This window comes from Podarcis muralis, chromosome 2 (genome assembly GCF_964188315.1).
Source record: "Podarcis muralis chromosome 2, rPodMur119.hap1.1, whole genome shotgun sequence".
Lineage (NCBI taxonomy): Eukaryota > Metazoa > Chordata > Lepidosauria > Squamata > Lacertidae > Podarcis > Podarcis muralis.
Genome location: NC_135656.1, coordinates 984,009 through 1,004,795, shown reverse-complemented (window position 1 = coordinate 1,004,795; position 20,787 = coordinate 984,009). Strand labels below are relative to the sequence as shown.

The following is a 20,787-nucleotide window of genomic DNA, read 5'->3' as shown; positions in this document are numbered from 1 at the left end:
GGGGAGGAGATTCAGACGGAGCTTCGGCGGTCTAGAGTTTAGGACATAGAGCTGCGCACCGCGGCTTTGAAATCGAAACTGAACTTCAATAAAGACTTTTGTAAATAGTAACGCACTGGCGTTGGTCCTTTGTGAGCTGGGACCTCGGGCAGCTCTGACAGTAAGCTCCGACTCCTAAAGAAATTGAACCCTCGCAGCGTGAGTTGGCGCAGCGAGGGGCAAAACTTGGTGTTTTGCGAGCTCACGAAGATCGGCAAAGATGACTACCGAGGACAAAGTGAAAAACCTGCAAGAAGCAGTCACGACGCTTTACGCAGAGGTAGCAGCATCCAAAAAGAGGGAGGAAGAAGCAGTAGCGCTCTGCCGGGATCTGCAAGCCAGGTGGGAACGTTTGGGCAAAGAGGGGCAGCCAGGACCCAAGCCGGAGGGGGTTGGCCTCGGGAAGAGGGGTGGCAGCATCGTAGCCCACTTCGACGGGAACCTGCAGCAGTATCCTAACTTCAGAGCAGACATAGTTTTCGCGCTCAATTTGCTTCGGAAAGACTTTAGAGATGAGGAGGAGAAAGTAGGCTTCATAATAACTCATCTGCATGGGGAAGCGAAATCGTGGCTGCGCAATTTATGGCGCGAAAATGATCCCGCCCTCCAAGATTCAAACGCCTTTATCAAGGCTATGGACGATTGTTTTAAATCAACAGTAGATGTGGATGTGGCCAGGAGGGAAATGCATGGACTGAAGCAGGGCAAAGCCACTGTGAGACAATATCACTCCCGCTTTTTTGCGTTAGTAAATGTGCTGGGCTGGGAGAAGGACTCCGTTGTCGTCAGGGATCTGTTCTGGGAGGGGCTAAATGGGCCAGTGAAAGATGAGCTGGCGAGGGGGGAGAGACCCAACAGCACCACAGAAGTCGTTCAAAGAGCGCTGTCGATTGGGGTGCGCCTGGAAGGACGCCTTTGGGGCAGGGACGAGGGACGCACACCAGCCAGAACAACTCCCTTCCTACCCAGAGAGACAGCGCGCGCGCAGTCCACGCCTCCACTGGGGGGGGGGGGAAGAAGAGCCGATGGAGATAGGTGGTGCCAGGGCTCAGACAGCAACCAGAGCCCATACACCAGGAGCAGTCAAGGCGAAGACTCCTAGAGGGAGCAGGAAGTGTTATATCTGCGACAGTGCACAGCACATGGCCAAAGAGTGTCCCCAGAGGCTCCAGAGGCACACTGCAGCCTCAGCAACAGTAAAGGGAGCAGTTCAGCAGGGGGAACAGCTGCAGGGAAACGACGAAGCCTGGTTGGAGGCAGAGGCACTGGGGCCCAGCCAGGCGAGTCAGTGAAGCAGTCCCCAGAGATTTTACAGCCCACAGACCCCCTCCCGCCCAAACCAGTGGTGCAACTCACCGCATCGCTCCAGCTGCCCAATGGACTCACCCTGGAAGTTCCTATTACCATTGACTCGGGCAGTAATGCAGACTTTGTAGGAGTGGACTTCATCAGGCAACATTGCATAGTGCTCCTACCAGCCACGATGCCCCTAAACATAGTCACGGTCGATGGCAGAGAGCTACTGGGAGGACAGGTGGTACAGCAAACACCCCCTATGGTAATACAAATTGGAAATCACCGCGAAGTCATCAGCTTCAACGTCACCCACCTGTCGGACACGCCCATAGTGTTGGGCATGAGTTGGCTGGATAGGCACAGCCCGGCTTTAGCATGGTACCAGCGTCAATTGACCTTCTGCTCCTCCTACTGCGCGGAACACTGCATCCGGACCAGCCAGGAAGAGGAGGGGCAAGAGGATGAACCACAGCTACATCTAGGCATGGTGCAAGCGGTACCCAACAAGTACAAGGCATTTTTGGAGGTCTTCTGCGAGAAGGAAGCGGACAAGCTGCCTCCCCACAGGCCCTACGACTGCAAGATTGACCTCCTGCCGGGGGCGACGCTGCCAACTGGAAAACTGTATTCCATGTCTGAAGACGAACTGCAAGAACTCAGGGAGTTCATAGAGCACAACCTGAAGCGGGGATTCATCCAAGAATCCAAAGCAGTGGGGGGGAGTCCCGTGTTTTTCGTGAAGAAGAAAGACACGCCCCAACGCAGGCTGGTAGTTGATTACAGAATCATAAATTCCAGGACAAAGCCCACAGCATTCCCCATGCCCAAGATCAACGACCTGCTCGCGACGGTGAGGAAGGGACGAATCTTCACCAAGTTGGATTTACGAGGGGCATACAACCTTATATGCATGCGGGAGGGCGATGAGTGGAAGACGGCCATGTTTACGCCTTTAGGCACCTATGAATATTGAGTTATGCCGTTTGGTCTCCAAAATGGCTCCCATTGTTTCCAAGCATTTATGCATCACGTGTTAGCGGGACTCCTCTACAAGAAGTGCGTCTGCTTCCTGGACGACATCCTGATCTTCTCGGAATCACAGGAGGCTCACGAGGGAGACGTCAAGGAGGTCCTGCAGAGACTACGGGAGCACAGACTTTACGCCAAACTGGAGAAGTGCCAGTTCGACATGACGGAGGTGGATTTCCTGGGCTACAAGCTGTCCGACAAGGGACTCGCCATGGACAGCACCAAGGTCCGCTCGGTGTTGGACTGGAAGAGCCCGCGCAATCGGAAGGAAGTCCAGAAGTTCGTCGGATTCGCCAACTTTTATCGCAAGTTCATCAAGGGGTTCGCGATGGAGACGGCGGCCATCACGGACACCCTCAGCTCCAAGAAGAAGAAGTTCACCTGGACGGACCAGGCGGAGCAGTCCTTTCGGAGACTCAAGCGTCTCTTCGCGTCCGAAGAACAGCTGCTGCACGTAAACCCCAGCAAACCAATGAGGGTTGAAACGGACGCCTCAGACAGAGCGGTGGGGGCGGTCCTGTTGCAGCAAGATCCGCAAGGGAACTGGAGGCCATGCACATTCTACTCCAGGAAACTCAGCAAGTCTGAACAGAACTACACCATCTGGGACAGGGAGTTGCTGGCCATTCATGCAGCCTTCAAGGCGTGGCGGCACTTCCTCATCGGAGCCGGACACACAGTGCAGGTCTGCACGGACCATAAGAACCTGGAGTACTGGCGCACAGCGCGGTTCCTGAACCAGAGACACATCCGCTGGGCGGAGTTCTTTGCGGATTTCGACTTCCGGATAGAATACATCCCGGGAGACAACAACGTCATGGCGGATGCGCTGTCCAGGAAGCCGCAGTATCTCGAGGAAGCGGCACCGGTGGCGGCCAAACACATTTTCGCACCGAAGGCGTGGGCGTGCGCTTCAGCCACCGTGGACCTGGACGCGGTACGTCGCGCGCTGCAGACGGATTCGTTCGCACAATCCAAGATGGAGGAGGTGCGAAGAGGCGCAGCGAAGGACGACGAGTTCCAGATACGCGACGGACTGCTCATGTGCAAGGGGGCCCTCTACGTGCCGGGAGACGACCTCCACGCGAAAGTACTGCAGCAGTTACACGACGCGCCCAGCGCCGGGCACTTCGGCAAGGAGAAGACGGCGGAATTGATAGCCAGAGACTTTTGGTGGCCCAAGATGAGGGGAGAAGTCGCGGATTACGTCACTAGGTGTGACACATGCCAAAGGGCCAAACCAGTATACAGGCCGCCGGCGGGACTGCTGGAACCGCTACAGACGCCGCTCGAACCGTGGGAGAAAGTGGCCCTGGACTTTGTCACAGATCTGCCCAGCTCGCGAGGCAAAACAGCGGTACTCGTGGTCGTAGACCTGTTCACCAAGATGGCGCACTTCATTCCTTGCGCGAAGGTGGCCACAGCGGAACAGACCGCCAAGCTGTTCATAGACCACGTGTTCAAGGTTCACGGCTTGCCGCGGTCCATCCTGTCCAACCGGGGTCGCCAATTCATCTCGAGCTTCTGGCAGAAGCTGCTGGACATCCTGAACGTCAAGATCAACTTAGCGTCGGCACGACACCCGCAGACCAACGGACAAGCGGAGAGGGTCAACGCCATCTTGCAGCAGTACCTGAGATGCTACGCGAATCAACAGCCCGCGACCTGGGTGGACTACCTACCGCTGGCCGAGTTTGCCTACAACAACACGAAGCACGTGTCTACGGGGGTGACACCGTTCTTCGCCAACAATGGGCGGCATCCCAGAACCTTCCCGGGGTTGGAGACGAAGGGGGAGGGGGAGCCACGGGGAGCAGAGGCCTTGGCAGCAGAGTTGCAGGAGGTCCACGAGCAACTCCGAAGGCACTTGGAGCTAGCAAAACACGCCTACAAAATGCAGGCAGACAGGCACAGGAGAGTCGGGGAAGACATCCAGGTGGGGGACTGGGTCTGGTTAGCAGCCCAGGCAGTGCCGGCCAGAACGTTAGCTAAGAAGAAGCTCGGACACAAGCAGCTAGGGCCTTACCAAGTCGAGGCACAAATCAATCCAGTGGCCTTCCGGTTGGCACTCCCGGAGGGCTCCAGAATGCACCCGGTCTTTCATAGATCAGTGCTCACACCCTACAAGGAACCCCACAGGTTTCAGGCGCCAGGGAACGCACCAGACCCACTCAGCAAATCGCCAACAGGGGAGGGGTCACCGAGGGCGGCGCCACTCAACGAGGTCACGGAGATTTTAGACTCGAGATGGGGGGAAGAGGGAGTTGAATATCTCCTCGCCAGGGAAGGTACCCCGGCCAGCGCCAACAGGCGGGTACCGTACTATGCAGTGGAGGAGCACTACCTCAAAGACGAGTTCCATGCACTCTTCCCACACAGACCTATGCCGGCAGATTATTTCGACGACTGGCTTTTCACACCCACACTCTCAGCCAGCACGTTCCAGGGGTTCTCATCATATGAGGAGCCAGCGCCAGACACACGATCCCCGGAGGGATCACTCTCGGGGTTTGCCACAGACCGCTCTTATTGGTGGGACAATCAACCGGAGGTGGGGTGGAGCAGGGAACTGCTGAGGGGGCCCTTACACACAGCATCGCCCAAGGCAACAGGGGGAGAGACGGACATGGACGTGTTGGGGGAGGATCCTGGGTTCGAGCACAGCTGCAGAGAGATAGAAGCAGAGGAGATCGACGTCGACGAACCCATTACGGACTCGCCGGATCCAGCTGGCGGGCTGCACACCAGGGGGGAAGAACTGTACCCCGCACTCACCCCCACAGCACTGGAGCACCCGGAACCCGCACCCGAAGAAGGGGAGGGGGGAAGGGGGGGCTTCGAGGGGGGATGGATGTCAGGGGCTCAGGAGCAGAGGCACAGGGGAGAGAGGAAATGGAGAGCGAAGGGGAAGAATCTGAGGGCAGCGTAGGGGAGTATGAAAGTGGCCCGAGAGATTCCATGAGTCTCTCCAGCGAATCAGAAGATTCCCAGAGGGGGGCGCCGATGGCCAGGGCAAGGGGGGTCCCAGGGGGGACACACCAGAAGCAAGGGGCCAGCGGGGACTCCCAAAGCAGCAGCGGGAGAGCAGGACCAGCTCCTCCACCAGAGCGTAGTGAGGGGGAAGAGTCACATGTATCAGGGCCAGCTTCTCCTCCAGCAGGGAGAGAAGATGAGTCAGGGGTGGCCACGCCTCCATCGCAGAGTGAGGGAACGGAGGGAGAGTCAGGTGCAGCTAGCCTCCCCGAAGGGGGAAGCAGTGACAGGAGCAGTGTAACGGTCAGGAGGAAGGTGGCCGGCTGGGCGCGCGCGCCAAGTTCAAATGTACAGGAAACCCGGATTGGGAACCAGGTCCTAAAGCCCGCCGGAGGGAGGGGGAGGACTCAGGAGACTCAGCGTCAGAAGAGTCTAGAAGAGGCGAGACCCCAGCGGACAGGCGGGCCCAGAGGAGAAGAGAGCAAAGGAAGAGGTGGAGCAAGGCTAGAGTCTTAAACTGGTGTCTGGGGGGAGGAGATTCAGACGGAGCTTCGGCGGTCTAGAGTTTAGGACGTAGAGCTGCGCGCCGCGGCTTTGAAATCGAAACTGAACTTCAATAAAGACTTTTGTAAATAGTAACGCACTGGCGTTGGTCCTTTGTGAGCTGGGACCTCGGGCAGCTCTGACAACCAGGTATCAGGGTCGCTGGGACGCAGTCATGATGGCTGACTACTGTTGGACTCTGAAGAGAGACCTCCCTGCTGCTGAGCATTCCAGGAGTTCCAAGAAACGGAAGTTCAAGCCCTGAAGTTTGAAAAATGGTGAAGCAACATGCAATTTACGTGTACTTACCTTTATCAATGGCCACCATTCAGTTTACAGTAAACCTGACCTGATGGCGAGAAACGGATGCCATTTCCTGATTCAGCAGTGCAAAAATACCCTAAATCAGTTGTAGAAATCTAGACAACATTCAAAAAGTAAAAAATTGTTGCCCAGTGTTACACTTCCCTTAAATTGGAGGAGCTAAACCCTTGCAAGGAGTTCCAAGCAGAGAACTTGCCCCATCATTTCCCTCATAATCGTCGATCAGGATTTGTTTTTGTTTATGTTTAGGAACCTCAGTAAGAAAATTATTATGTATCCAGCAATCTGGATTTGACTAAATCAAAGCAAAAGCCAACAATAAACAGTTAACTGTTTATTATTTCTAAAACATACAGATAAATCAAAGTAAAATAAAGGGAAAGCCATAGGCCTTGCCACCTTACAGTGAAGTAAAGATGGAACAAGAAGTTGCCTTGGCAAATGTATTTTCCCAAACCTGTGTTTGCTGAGATAACAGATGTGAGTATGGATGAAGCATTTGCTCAAGAGAATCAGCTGGCAGGGAAGATGGTCGGCCCATTGCTTTCTTGCTGATTCTCCCCTACAAACCCATGGAAGTGGTACAAAGAGCCCTACGGGATCTAATCCAGCATCTAGTGGTCACAATGGATGAGAGACGCTCTGGGGGAAAATATATACAAGCAGCTCTGAGCTTCTTAGACGAAGAGCAGGGCAGGTAAATCCTAGCTTGGGATTTGGATTTCTTTTTCTTTTTGGCCGAGGGCTTGCATAGCCTTGTTGTCCACCTGGGAGAACAGACCTGGCACGTCTGAATAAACCATGAAAACAAAATGGTTGGTATGCTTGCAGGCTCTGGGGGCAAAGCCACCCCAGCAGAGAGTGGTGGGGAAGCAGGAACTAGCTTTGCCTCTTGCCTTCCTGGTAGTTGGCCAGGCTGAGTTGACATCTATCACCCGAGACCCTTCCTTAACAAATGGCCAAGTCTGTCTGTCTGGCCCAGGGGTCTGCAACCCGTGGCTCCGGAGCCACATGTGGCTCTTTTACACCTCTGCCGCGGCTCCGGGGCAGATACTAGTGAGGGGAGGAGGCGCATTGTGTGCCCCGACACTCCCCACTGTGGCGGGCGCTGTACTGGCTGTGACATCGCACCGTCCCGATGTCACCTTCCTGCCCGCTGTCAGATCGGAGGGCAGCGGCGCGCATGCTTTAAATGTTGCAATGGTTTGGTGGCTCCCAGGTGTTTTTTCTTCGGAAACGGGTCCAAGTGGCTCTCTTTGTCTTAAAGGTTGCAGACCCCTGGTCTGGCCTGAGGTAAGTCAGACTCACTCATGGCTGATCAGATAGGAAAATCTTCATAAATTGGAAAAGAGTTCCAGATTCCAGGCTGCTGATGTGCCACACCTTATTAACACACCCAGGAATGTATGTAGGTTCACCAAGCAAATGTAGCTGCACACAGGTAGGTACACCAAGCCTAGCAAAAATGGACTAGTCACTTAGGTGGACTTCCTTGCAAGGGTGGTCTCTTTCCACCATATTTGCTTTGCCTCAATGTCTGGCTCCCCTTTTTTCTCAGGCTCTTCCAGACTAAATGCAGTGGTTGCCTCAAAGCAGTGGCTCCCTCAGAGTTCATCATGCGGGTGCTGGAAAACGTCTATCACGTCCACTGTTTCTCCTGCTGTGAGTGCGAGAGGCGGCTGCAGCGTGGTGATGAGTTTGTGCTCAAAGAAGGGCAGCTGCTTTGCCGCAGTGACTATGAGAAGGAGAGAGACATGCTGAGCGCCATCAGCCCCGCTCCCACCGAGTCAGGTGAGAGGCAAGAGCAATGAGACCTTCTTTGTAGGGATGGAGGCAAATGTCTCTGAGCATGGGCAGAGTCCTATCACCTTGGGCATCTGAGGCCACATAAGCACAGTCCTATGTAGGAAAATGGATACCATGCCCTCCCACTCTAGTTCCAAATCTGCCATCCACAAAGCCCCCATCTGCAATCCAAATCACACTTCTGTGGGGCAGGGCAGGGGAAACCCAACAAATTCAGGATGATTTACTTCTGAATAGCCATGCTTAAGAATGCAATGCACAAGTTCCTGTTTCAACCAGGAACAACAAGGCTTTGTGGCCTCCTCCTGTGAAGCTGCTGACCTTAGATAAGGGGCTAGAATGAACAGGTGCAACCTTAAAAGACAGAGGGTTGTACCCAAAGCTAGTCCTACTTAGAGCAGACCCACTGAAATGAATGAACCTATGTTCTAACATATTCCTATCCATGCAGCAGGAGCCTGAGGGGCACCCTCCTCCAATGTGTGCATGCCGTGTCTCCACTCGCACTCGGTCCAGGCCTCCTCCGCTGCATCATCTCTGCACCCATCTCACTGCTTGCATGCAGCACTGGCTCACAGGAGAGGCAGGGGCCGTGGCATCCTCCCAGCGGAGGCAGTGCTCAGCTCCTCAGAATGGGGCAAGGGGGCTGTTGCAGCCGACCCTCCTATGAGCCAAGGTGAACCGACTGCCTCAGGCAGCAGAAGCCCACCAGGCAGTGTCCCCCGGCACAAACACACCCGCCAGGGAAGCAGAACCAACAGTGGCAGCAGAGTTTGGTGAGATCTCACAAGAGTGCTCTGAAATCTCATGAGATCTTGTGCAGAGCATGGGATGTCGTGAGATTTTTGTGAGCTCTCACTAGAAGCAGGCACGGCTGTTTTGCAGTTGCTGCCACGCAACCCAGGCAAGGCAGGCTTCGGGGGGGGGGGGCAGTTGCAGAGCTGCAGTGGGGCAGCATGTTCCCCTTTGGCCACAAGTAGCAAAATGCAACGTTGAGCCTCTGGTGGCAGCAGTTGGCTCAAGGCTGCCAACCCAGCGCTTCTGTGAGCTCAATGCCACCTCAGCCTGACATCTTCAGGAGAAGGCTCAGGAGTAAACCTGACACCAATCTGGAGTGGAGTCCCTTCCAGCAACTCCTGCCACCAAGCTGGTGCCAAATGTGTTGCTCTGCTTTTCTTTGGACCACCTCAGCAAGGCCAAGAGGGGGTCTTGTCATCTGGACAGTCCCAGACCTCCATCTACACTGCCCAGGCTTGTGCCCCAAAGAGGCCATGCTTGTTAGTTGCAGCAAAAGCAACAAAAAGGCTTGCGGCCCCTTAAAGATGAATCAGTTTTTTAATGCCATAAGCTTTTGCAGCATCTGATGGAATAGACTCTGGTCCACAAAGGCTGGTGGCATTTAAGGTGCCGTCTCAATTCTCATTTATAAGGCTTCTCATTAAGATGAAGGAAACAGGAGACCTAGCCAGTATATGTGCTAGCAATGCTAATTTACCGGTATATTTTCCCTGAGGGGCTTCCAGATGTTGTTGGACTCCAACTCCCTTCAGTCCCACCCAGCTTGGCCAACCGAAGGATAAGGGGAGACATATTCTGGCAACAACTGGGGAGCTGCAGGTTCCCCGTCCACAGCACAGATTCCTGTGGCAGGGGCTCCCATGAGAGAAGTGACCATGAGGAGTGCCTGCATTTCTTGAAGGGGGCAGGACAGAGAAGCTGTCTCCCACTGGGCACCCGATCCTGAGTCCGGTGTTTTCCATTTCCCTTCATAGTGAAGAGTGAGGATGAGGATGGGAGCCACCCGCAGGGCAAAGGCAGCGAGGAAGCCAAGGACCACAAGCGCTCCAAGCGGCCACGGACCATCCTCACCACACAGCAGCGCCGGGCCTTCAAGGCCTCCTTCGAAGTCTCCTCCAAGCCCTGCCGGAAGGTCCAGTATCACAGAAGATCCCTTTGCATGGGGGGGGGGGGATAAGAGAGTTTCCCCGCCCTCTCCTCCTGTCCCTCCTCCCCATTGGCTGTTAGGGGTGGGAGAACCCCCAGAACATCCGGGGGGGGGGGGTCAGGGGAGAGGGCGGCAGATTGTTGCCTTAGGCAAGCAGTGATGTTTGCACTGACGGAAAAAGTGGCTTAGCAATATCCTGAATTCTTCCCATAGGCTTGGGCAGAGATTAATTTTAGTTCACATTTTGATATCAACCTATCTTTTAATGCAAACCTCATTTTAATGCAAAATATTACATGAACTGAAATGCAGCTATTCATCAAAATTCATTCAGCTCTGATCCAGTTCTCCAACTAATGTGTCAAAAAATGCCTATACGTCTCTCTCTCTCTCTCTGTGTGTGTGTGTGTGTGTGTGGAGAAAGTGTGCAATTATTAGTATTAGTATTGTATACCACCCATCTGGCTGGGTTTCCCCAGCTGCTCTGGGCAGCTTACAGCATACATAAAACATAGTAAAACATCAAACATTCAAAATGCATTTGTTGTCATCAATTTATTAATTGCCTTCTAAACCTCCATTCAAGGCAATAAGATAATTTTAAAAAGTTTTTTAAGCAAAACACTTAAAGCAAGACTCAGTCCACAACAAGCCCACACTCAGTTCACAGAATCATAGAATCTGAGAGCGGGAGGGACCAGCCAGTGTCATGTCGTCCGACCCCCCGCAATGCAGGCATCTCAATATGCAACCCCCCCATCCAATTTGAGACCAGACCAGACCCTGCTTAGCTTTGCAAATGTTAGGGGGGAATTGTTTATAAAAGTGTCTGTTAGGAGAAACATCACTAAACTCTGACAAAATTTCATGGGAACTTTGTGCATTTTTAAACAAATCACAAGCTGGAAATGTGGAGAACTGAATTTAAGACTGGAAGATAAAAATAAAGGATGAGAGACCAACATTAGTTTTGTCGATCCCTACCCACAGACAATGTTGTAGGCCATGGGTAGGCAAACTAAGGATCGGGGGCCTGATCCAGCCCAATCACCTTTTAAATCCAGCCTGTGGACAGTCCAGGAATCAGCGTGTTTTTACATGAGTAGAATGTGTCCTTTATTTAAAATGCATCTCTGGGTTATTTGTGGGGCATAGGAATTCATTCATTTTTCTTCTTCAAAATATAGTCCGGCCCCCCACAAGGTCTGAGGGACAGTGGACCAGCCCCTGCCAAAAAAGTTTGCTGACCCCTGTTGTAGGCTGAACAAGCCCCACTTTCAGCCCTGAGGAGTTGGAGGCGGGTAGATTGCTTTCTTTTAGCAATCAGGTGTGGGGAGGGGAGAACCTGCAAATCCTTTGGCAGCGCATAGCATCTCTTAGCCTCAACCTGAGAGGGATGGAACTCTCTTTAACCAGACGCTTTTCCACTCTCCACGCTGGGCAGGTGAGGGAGACGTTGGCAGCTGAAACAGGCTTGACTGTTCGGGTGGTGCAAGTTTGGTTCCAGAATCAAAGAGCCAAGGTGAGTGACGGCCTCAGAGCTTTACATTTGAGTGGCAACCTATCTCTGACTAAACAGGAGGAAGGAGAAGGGGCATCTCTCTCTGCCAGAGTCGGGCAGGGGAAGGGGGTGCAGTGGGGACAGGCCGCCCCAGGTGTCACCACTGAAGGGGGTGACAAAATGTCGGGCGACACTCACCGCGGGGCCTGCAGCGCACCCAAGCCATGCGTCTCTCCTGGGAGTGACACAGTGGCTTGGGCGCCCGCAGGCTCCACGCTACCCCAAATGGTCTGACGGCGCCTCCCCCACAGCTGTAGGGCGGCCGAGTGGGAAGAGGCAGGCAGACCCCTTGGAGGCCCCGCAGAGCGTCCTGCCCCAGCTCGCCCCGCCCCCACGGGCAGCTGGTCCCGCCCCTGGGCACAGGGCACGCACGCCTCCCAGGCGCCCGATCGGCTTGCTGTGAGGCTGGAACTCTCAGGCCTCTGAGCAACACACAATCCCTGACCATTATTAAGAGGAGGAACACCTTTGTCTGTCAGATTCTGGCTCTTATCCCAAATAGGCCCCTAAACGTTTAGAAAGGTGGGCTATAAATGCTGAAACAAACCAAGAGCACACACTTTTGGCAATTGCAGCTGAGCTCTCTCAATCCCAGAGCAGAACTGCCTATGCTTTTGCCTTGGCAGGGCTCCTGTGCCAGGCAGAAATTCCCCAGGTCTTTCTCTCAGCATTCCTACTTATTCAAGCTGGGATTACTGCACTTGTTGAATTTCTGCCTGTCATGAAGCTATTAAGGGCACAGGAACTGTACAAAAACCCAGCAAAAAAGAAGTGGCAACCCTTGCTGAGTCTGGTGTTTTAGAGTTGCTTTTAAATGTGGGCGCAATATGAATCAGTGCCAGTTTTATTCACTGGCCCAGCAGCAATGCCTTGAGCTGTGGTTTCTGGTCTGCAGGAAGTAGCCAGAGAACAATATTTAGCTCCCTGTTGTGGAAAACCACATCTTTTGCTATTATCGAAGATAATTCATTACACTTCAGCCAAAGTTCTCTGAGCAACTTTACAGAGCAGCATCATGCCTGCTGACTTCCTCAGCTTAAACCACGGTTAAAACTTAAGGAGTAGTCTATCTTAAGGGGCCGTCTTCCTTCCTTCCTTCCTTCCTTCCTTCCTTCCTTCCTTCCTTCCTTCCTTCCTTCCTTTTCTTCTTGTCAGCTGGCAACCTTAGTTGGTGCAGCGCTGGCGGGAGGGGAGGAGAGCATCCGATGCAAGGCAGGGGCAGGTGTGTGGCACTGGCCTCGGAAGGGGACAGACCCCCTCGCCCCAATTTAGGAGGGGGATTCTGTCCTCCCTTCCCCCTTTTGTTGCACCCCTGCCCAGGAGCATCCGTCCTCCTCCTTGCAGATGAAGAAGATCGCCCGCAGGCAACAGCAGCAGCAGCAGCAGGAGCAGGAGCAGCTGGGCAATCCACGCCTGGGCACCGGAAGGGGGACCGGAAGGAGCAGCAGGCAAAGCAATGAAGACAGCGAAGGTGAGAACCTCTGGCGGAAACTCGAGGGCACCTGAGTCCCTTGGTGTCAGGAGCTGGAGTCAGGCGGAGGTCAGCAACAAAACAATAAAGCACCGATGTCAGTGAAGTTAACTCAAAGAAACAAAACATCTCAGGGCTAGTGGTCACAGCAACGCTTCCCAGCAGGTCTTGCCCCAAAGAAGCCATTGCAAGGACTGAAGGTCCCTGCCTTCCCACCACTCTCTGAGGCTCCTTCCCCAGCAGCCAAAGGCTCCGTTAGTAATTACTATAAACGAAAGAGAAATACAGTGCATCTCACCATGAGACCATGAACAGGTGAGTGCCTCTGTGTGCATCTGCTCAGTTACAGAACAGTAACCTTTGTTGCACATTCAGTGGGAGAGCAAACATACCATTTTTGTAACTTGCAGTCTATATTTTGGCCCTGGTTTATGCCATCAAAATAGTGTATTGTAATTAAACAGCTCTGGGTCCCCACCCCCACCCCAGGATTGCGTTACTGTAGAAGAGTAGGAGTCTGTGCACAAAATAGAAATGGCTTTAACTCACCAGTTTACATTTGGGATTGTGAGTGTGGCATTGTGAGGATACTGGCGCCTCAGGAGAATCTGTGGCCCTTCAGATGTTGGTGGACTGCATCCCTGACTGCATCCCATCATCTTTCTGCTGGCCCTGCTGGTGGCCGGTGCTGATGGAAGTTAGAGTCCCACAGCACCCGAGGGTCAGTGGTTCCTCCCCCACCCACCCCAGTGTTAGAGAGAGCTACACTCCCCAAGATTCCCTGGAGTGAAAGTAAAGTGTGGACAGGCACACAGAGCTCTGAAGTCCTATCAAAAGCTTCATTTGACTTCTGAGGAATCAGCAGTCTCCACTCACACTCTGCAGCTGTGAGGGACAGAAACTTGCTTTAAAATAAATTAAAATGAAATACTGGTTATCAGGAGATGGCTATACATGGCCTTCCAAGTTGTCTATTCACAACAAAGATATGCCTGGAACAGCAATTATTGATCATAGCAGCAAACCTGCATTCCCCAATGTCTGTCTTTTCCCCAGGCCTGGCTGTTTTAAGTGCTGTTTCAGAGAGGATGTGAGAGCCAAGTATTTCAAAAATAAAACAGCTTTTGAGAGGACAGAGTAGTTTCAGTAACTTGGTTGTTACTTAAACACACACAGAGTGTTATTACTAAATCCAAAGTGTTGGCTGATAGGCTTCCCCCCTTCCTTGCTTCAACAGATGGTGCCAGTGTGCATGGAATCGAGGGTCTGATGGTGCCATACTCCAGGATTGCCCAACAGCAGCTGCTTCCCCTGGATCAGAACAGCTACAGCACAGACTTGTACCGGCAAGGACTCACCCCACCCCAGCTGCCAGGAGACCATCTCCACCCCTATGGTGAGCTTCTCCAGAGGAATCTGCTATGAGCATGTGCTGTGCACCAGACCCCTCTGTCACACTTTTCCTACAGAGACATAATGCTCCTGCACAGTTTTTTCTGCCAGTGGGTGCATAGCAGAAGTAAAAATCTCCCTCCATAGATGTTGGTGGCAAGGAAAAGAATAGGCATAAAAGGAGGATTCCCTGGATGCCAAGATCCAAGTCTGGGGCAAGTACTCTTTGATGAGAGAACCTAGGCAGAAATTTAAAATCACAAAATATGCAGCAAAGCATGGAAAAATAGACTGTTAGACCTTTAAAATATGCCCTTAGAAGTTCCAAAGCTTCCTTCTTCCCCTAGCATAGATTAAAAACCACACATTTGGTAAGTGAAAAATGGTTTACTTACAAACTCTCCAAAGGTCATATTCATGTTCTTTTCCATACAGCATTCAAAAAAAGTTGCAGAGGCAGTAACACTTAGTTTAGTTACAGTGGTGAAAGTTCCTCAATTATTGGGTATAGGAACTCAAGAGAGGCTTGTAAGAGCCATGTGGTCTGAGCTGCAATAACCAGCTCAGACCTCCTCGCACATTGAGCTTCTTAGGTAGATGGAAGGGAACAAAGGCTTGACACTTAGTTCTTCCTAAGGTGAGCTAAGCCTGTCAGGACAGCTTACTCTATAGTCCTAACCCTTTCTTGCATTAAACATGTTGGTTATATGAGGCTGGTTATCCCATAGGATGTTCATGACACAGGGTGTATGTGACCTGTGAAAGTTAAATAATTATTTTTACAGTGGCCCTCAAAATGAAAGACCGAAGACGGCTGTGCCTGTTGCTGTTCCTCATCTTTCTTGCTTCCGAAGGCCACAACGGACATTTAAAACAGTATCATGCCACTTTAAACAGTCATGGCCTTCCCCAGAGAATTCTGGGAACTGTAGTTTGCCAAGCGTTATTAGGAGACCCCTTCTCCCCTCACAGAGCTACAATTTCCAGAGTTCCCCTGGGAAGAGAGATTGATTTTTCAACCACTCTGAGAACTGTAGCTCTGTGAGGAGAAAAGGGGTCTCCTAACAACTCTTAGCAAACTCCAGTTCCCAGAATTCTTTGGGGAAGGCCATGTCTGTTTAAAGTGGCGTGATACTGCTTTAAAGGTATATTGCAGATGTGGCCTTTGGGGGAATCCATGATGGCTTAAAGTGGCATGGTGCCTCTTTAAAAGTGATGGGGCCAAAGTAAGATTCCCTGAGGGCCAAACTGAGTTTTGGCCTCTTGTTTCTACTTACCATTTTTGTGAGAATGTTGCCATTCACCGAATGATGTCCATGTGGCTTTCAAAATAACCAACACTCATTTTGTTTCAAGTTATATCCTGGTTCATTCCAGTGGTGGCGTTAAATGGGATTGATGGTGATGGTGTAAATGCCACTGTGCTTTGTTTGCCATTGGCGTTTGCCTGTGAAAGGGGAGCTGAGGAATAAATTAGCCAACAGGCAAAGCCATAATGGTTTAAGAGGAGCGAGAAGAGTGTACAGATAATCACAAGGCTTTTGACTGGACCTTTTGCTCATATTGCTTAGAAATGTTTTTAGATGTGCTGGGTGTTTTGAAATGTTTTAGTTGGTCTTTAAAATATCTTTAAATATATATATTCAATTATATTGCTTTAACTTCCTGATGTTTGTCATCCTGGGCTCCTTTGGGAGGAAATGTGGGGTAGAAATTTAATCCTCCTCTCTCTGTGGGCTCAGTTGGTACCAGCAGGAAGAGGTGGTAGCAGCCCCACGACCATGGCCACTGTCAAAGGGGAGGGGGTCTCCTTCCCCCTTCTTTGCCCATAGATGGCTGGTTCATTTACCATCTGACCCAGAGGCCCACTGGGGTGCAGGGCCCAAAGACACACCAAAATCCAGAATAGTTCCTGTTTTTGTGGCATCTTTTTCCCCCCCAAAGGGAGAGGAGGATGGCCCTTTGCCGCAAGCCCTCTGCCCGCTTCCTTGTGAAATGCTCGTAAGCAACTTTCCTTCTCTTTCCGCACCCTAGATTCAGAAGGCGTCTTCCACGACATGGACAGTGACACCATTGGCCATTTGGGTGACTGCCTGCTGTCAGCGGCTGAAGCCAACCTCCTGCAGACCCGAGTGGGCAACCCCATTGACCGGCTCTACTCCATGCAAAGCTCCTATTTCACCTCCTGACCGTGGGGACGTTCCTGGCTCTTCCCCCTGATCTATGCCACTCTGGGCTTAGAAGTGTGGAACGGCACGGAGGAGCAAGCCCGTTGCATTTGGAAGGACTCTTTGGACCCTGCAAAGTGAAGGAGGCATGCAAGGCTGCCGGGCATTTGAGGGCCAAGCCTTAGGTGCTGAAGTTGAGTCTCAGAGGACTTTGCTGCACTGCCTCTCCCCTTGCCCTTCACCCAGTGTCCTAGAGATGGACAATTTCACATTGTGTAGCTTGTATTTCTAGCAGTGTGTTTTTGTGCTTAAACTGTGTAGGGCATTAAGGCTAATTTGATGCATCACCAGCAGGGACGGGAGACCTGGCTCATGCTGGGAACAAGGTTTCCAGGGCCACTGGGCTGCTTTTCATCCAGCTTGTTGTTCCTTGTTAATACTCTGCAACCTTGGCACAACTAAGAGCTTCCTTTTCAGGAACATGAGGAGTCTGAGAGGTGCTTTAGAAACATTAGGTTAGTTTTATACTTTAACTATTATGCCACTCTAAAGAATTATGGGAAATGTAGTTTGCAGAAGGTCCTGAGAGTTCCCCACTAGAGCTACTTAACCCCCCCCCCCCCCGAGAGGGGAAATGAATGTTAAACTAGATATGATTATAGTGAAAACATGCTCTTAGATTCAAAGTGTTCCAAGCATCTCAAACAGAGGGTCTAGAGCAGGGGTGGGGAATCTGTGGCCCTTCAGATGCTGCCAGGCTGCAATTCTCATCAGCTCTTGCCAGCATGGCCCAATGATCAAGGATGATGGCAGCCAGAATCCAGCAATTGCCGGAGAGCCACTAGTTCCCCATCCTTGCTGTAGATGGAAGGCAGTTTTGCTCTCTGTTCATCCTTCGACTCCCTTGCTCTTGAACACCTCCATCTTCTCTTTAAGCTCTGCCCCAAATACTTTCCATTGGCCACTTGATGCTTGCTGGAGATTTCACACAATATATTCCCTGCAGGGTGGTTTCATTAGCCAAGGCAGCACAGCAGACCTCAGAACAGTTCCTTCCATCATCATAGCAGCAAAAAAAATCTGGATCCTCTTGTCCTGTTTAAAAACCTCCAAGGAAGGAAAGTCTACCACCTCCCAAGGGAGACTGTCCCACTGTTGAACAGCTCTAACTGTCAGAAAGTTCTTCTTGATGTTTAGTAGAAATCTCCTTTCTTGTACCTTGAATCCAGAGCAGGAGAAAACAAGATTGCTCTTCTTCCCTGTGGCAGTCCTTTAGATATTTGAAGATGCCCCATGTATCTCCTCTGTGATTCACGATGATCCATTGCAGGTTACAAAATCATTATATGGAGGGAAGCCCCTTTTGTTGCAGATGACCTGTGATGTGCCTGGGCAAAGCAAATATCTGGAATGTGCCAGGAGGCAAATGATCTTGTATAGAAATGTCCAGTACAAAACCAGACCTCTCTTCTAGACTGGCCACCAACATCAATGCTGCTTTATAAACAGCTCTATGTATATAGTTCATATTTATCTGCAGATCAGTGTTTCAACAAAAACAAAGGTGAAAAGAGCATCATTAGACATGCAGTGGCCGCTGAGATGATCTTCTGTCAAAGTCATCTGGTTGTTTTTTTAAGGCAGGTGCCCATTTAAATGCAAGTAATCAGCCCTGGTTTAAATACATTTTGACGAGGGGGGAGGGTTTTGGGAGAAGGAAGGCTCCCCAGTCTGAGTGACCTATGCGTGGGCATGTTGGAAGGGCTTCCATCCCCACCCCCCGCCCACAACAGAAAGTGTGTGGTTGTTATGTGCAGGGTGGAAGTGGGGTGGGGGGTGGGGGCACAACTTCATTCTCCCAGGCACCCCTAGTCCTCTCAGTGAGTGAATCCTGTGCAGTGTATTAGCCACTGAGCTAAATGGGCTTTCCTTCAGGTGTGTCCAGGGCAGCAGTTCAATCTGTAATGGTTCACTATAGCCAAGATGTAGGATTGTGCTCCCAATGGACAGTGGGAAAAGCAATTTGGTTGTTGTGAGCTCTGAATATATCTACTTGTTGAACCACCACTTGTCACACATTACTCTAAGTTGAGCTTGAGAGGGAGACTAGAGAGAAAGAGGGCTCCTAGCCTGTCCCTGGGCTGCCTGGGGAGCCTGGCTTCGCCACCAAGATGTGCATTTTGGCTCATCAAATGCCAGCTCAGCTGCCTGTTTTGACCATCTCCCAACGCTTCCAGCAGTCTGACCACATTCTTGGTGTTTTGTTTTAATTACTTCATCATGTATTTACACCTTCCATCATCATCTTGTTTGAAAAGTTTCAAAATCTGTTGCAAAAACTGCAAGTGCAAGCGGGCTTGTGAGATCGCACAGCAAGCTTCTGCTGGAAACTTCCAGAACATTTACCCCCAAAGCCTAACTGCAGAAACAACCAGCACATTTAGCATGAATGTGGCGATAACACTTCCAGATTGGCCCTACTGCGCTCTACATATTCTGTTTTGTCTTTGGGCAGAGAGACCTTGTTCTGACAGTGCTTGAGCAAGGGCCTTTTAAAAACTGGAAGCCAGAGGTTCCTTGGAGTTCCCGCCCCCTGCTCAGTTGAGTTCATGCGCTGCTTGATGTGCCCCCCCCCCAACTGTGAGGCCCAGGACAATTAATCCCTCCAGAAAGGCTCTAACTGCAGCTGGGAGCCACAGGAGAGCTTCTCAGAACCTATTGCCTAACTGTGGTTCCAATCTGCAGCCCACAATCTAATTATTTCTGCTTGGACGTGTGCTAAAGTTGCAGTTTGCATCCTGTTACACACAGTGGTCTCCCTGTCTTCAATGGAAGTTGCAGGGTTGCAGCACACATGGTGTAACCAAAACAGAAAGCTTTCTTTCATGGGTCAGGAAGCTGTGGACCTCCAGGTGGACTACAACTCCCATTATCCCTGTCACCAATGACCATGCTGGCTGGAGCTGATGGGAGTTGAGAGTCCAGCAACATTTGCAGGGCCACAATCCAGTGGGGCAGGAGGAGAGCCTTGCAAACCCCACCAGAATGAATGTTTGAAGGTCAACACAGAACACCCTGCTGAGTGGCACCCTCTCTGTAGTGTTCCCCTCCAGCAGAGGCATTTGCTCTAGATTTTGGGTCCAGAATGAGCTTTTGAAAGAGTTTCTATCCATCCGAAGCACACATTGGCCAGTGTACTCCATATACAAGGCCTGGTTGGGGAGGGATAGGGGAGACCCTTCATTTTCATACCCGTTGTAATCTAGTGTTGTGTTGTGCTGTGCGGGTGTCTTTGCATGTGCATTTGGAAATTAAACAAGAACAAAAACTCAAAGCCAAGCTTGCCTACATAAACTGTCTGCACTTTCAGCTCTTTTGAGATTCAAGCCAATTGGTGAAATCCCAGGGTGTGTGTGTGTAAAAGAACAAATAATTGTGCTCTTCAACGACAGTACTTGTTGCGCTATCTCACTGGCATGGGCCAGCCTACTAAAACACAGAGATGATGCACCATCTAAGCTGGTGCTAGTTAGAGGAGAAACCCTCTTTCCCTCAGATCCGGCCTGCACAACCTGGGTCCCAGAAAGCCGACTGCAGCCCACCAGGCAACAATGGTTGCCCTCCAGGGACCTGCTTTTAAAAAGTGAGGCAGTACCACAGGGGAGTTGACAGGCCCCCAGCCAGCTGCATCATACGGCTGCACTTGCCTTGATGAGGCACAAGTTGTGCAGGATCCTCAGAGCGGATCATTGATTAGGCTAGGTAAGAGTGTGAAGCAGCCCACAACCCCCCGATAAATTTCACCCTCGGGAAACATCTTGAACTCCTGGCTTTGATTCTTTGCTCTGTCCAGCTCCTCCGCTCTCCTACGCTCACACCCAAGAGCCTTGTCTTGCTTTCAGCTGGACGTCAGCCAGTCAAAACCAACGTGCATGGAATGCCGTTCCCCCAGCACCCTGAGCCCGTCTAACAGAGAGGCATTCATCTCCCCTGAGGAGCCCGTCGACACCAAAGGCTGTGGTGCTGATTAATGGGCATGCTCAATAGCGAGCGAGAAGCGGGGTGTAAAATGAGGACATTTTTCTGGATGAGGAATTAAAGGCAGAGCTGGCCATGAACTTGCTCTGATCTGGGCTGCGTCCGCATGCAAAGTTCCACTCGGGGAAGAGGTGACAACTGACAAAGCCGCTTGGTGCCATGTTCTCATCCAGTCTGACTCCAGCTTTGGGGCAGAAGGGAT

At 51.6% G+C, this 20,787-nt stretch overlaps 1 protein-coding gene across 4 annotated transcripts in view; it reads left to right on the top strand.

Annotated features, from left to right (window-relative positions):
* Positions 1 to 19,881, top strand: part of LOC114592879 (LIM/homeobox protein LMX-1.2-like) — a 96,467-nt gene extending 76,586 nt beyond the window's left edge. For 2 of the 4 annotated variants that reach the window (XM_028721168.2, XM_028721166.2), the window contains exons 4-9: positions 7,763 to 7,995; positions 9,783 to 9,940; positions 11,400 to 11,477; positions 12,861 to 12,987; positions 14,225 to 14,383; positions 16,414 to 19,881. In XM_028721168.2, coding sequence (XP_028577001.1) covers positions 7,763 to 7,995; positions 9,783 to 9,940; positions 11,400 to 11,477; positions 12,861 to 12,987; positions 14,225 to 14,383; positions 16,414 to 16,568 — 910 coding nt within the window. In that variant the 3' untranslated portion in view covers positions 16,569 to 19,881. Of the gene's footprint in view, positions 1 to 7,762; positions 7,996 to 9,782; positions 9,941 to 11,399; positions 11,478 to 12,836; positions 12,988 to 14,224; positions 14,384 to 16,413 lie in introns of all 4 variants that reach the window. The other 2 variants (XM_028721167.2, XM_028721165.2) reach the window with 1 other exon arrangement.
* The last annotated feature ends 906 nt before the right edge of the window (positions 19,882 to 20,787 follow it).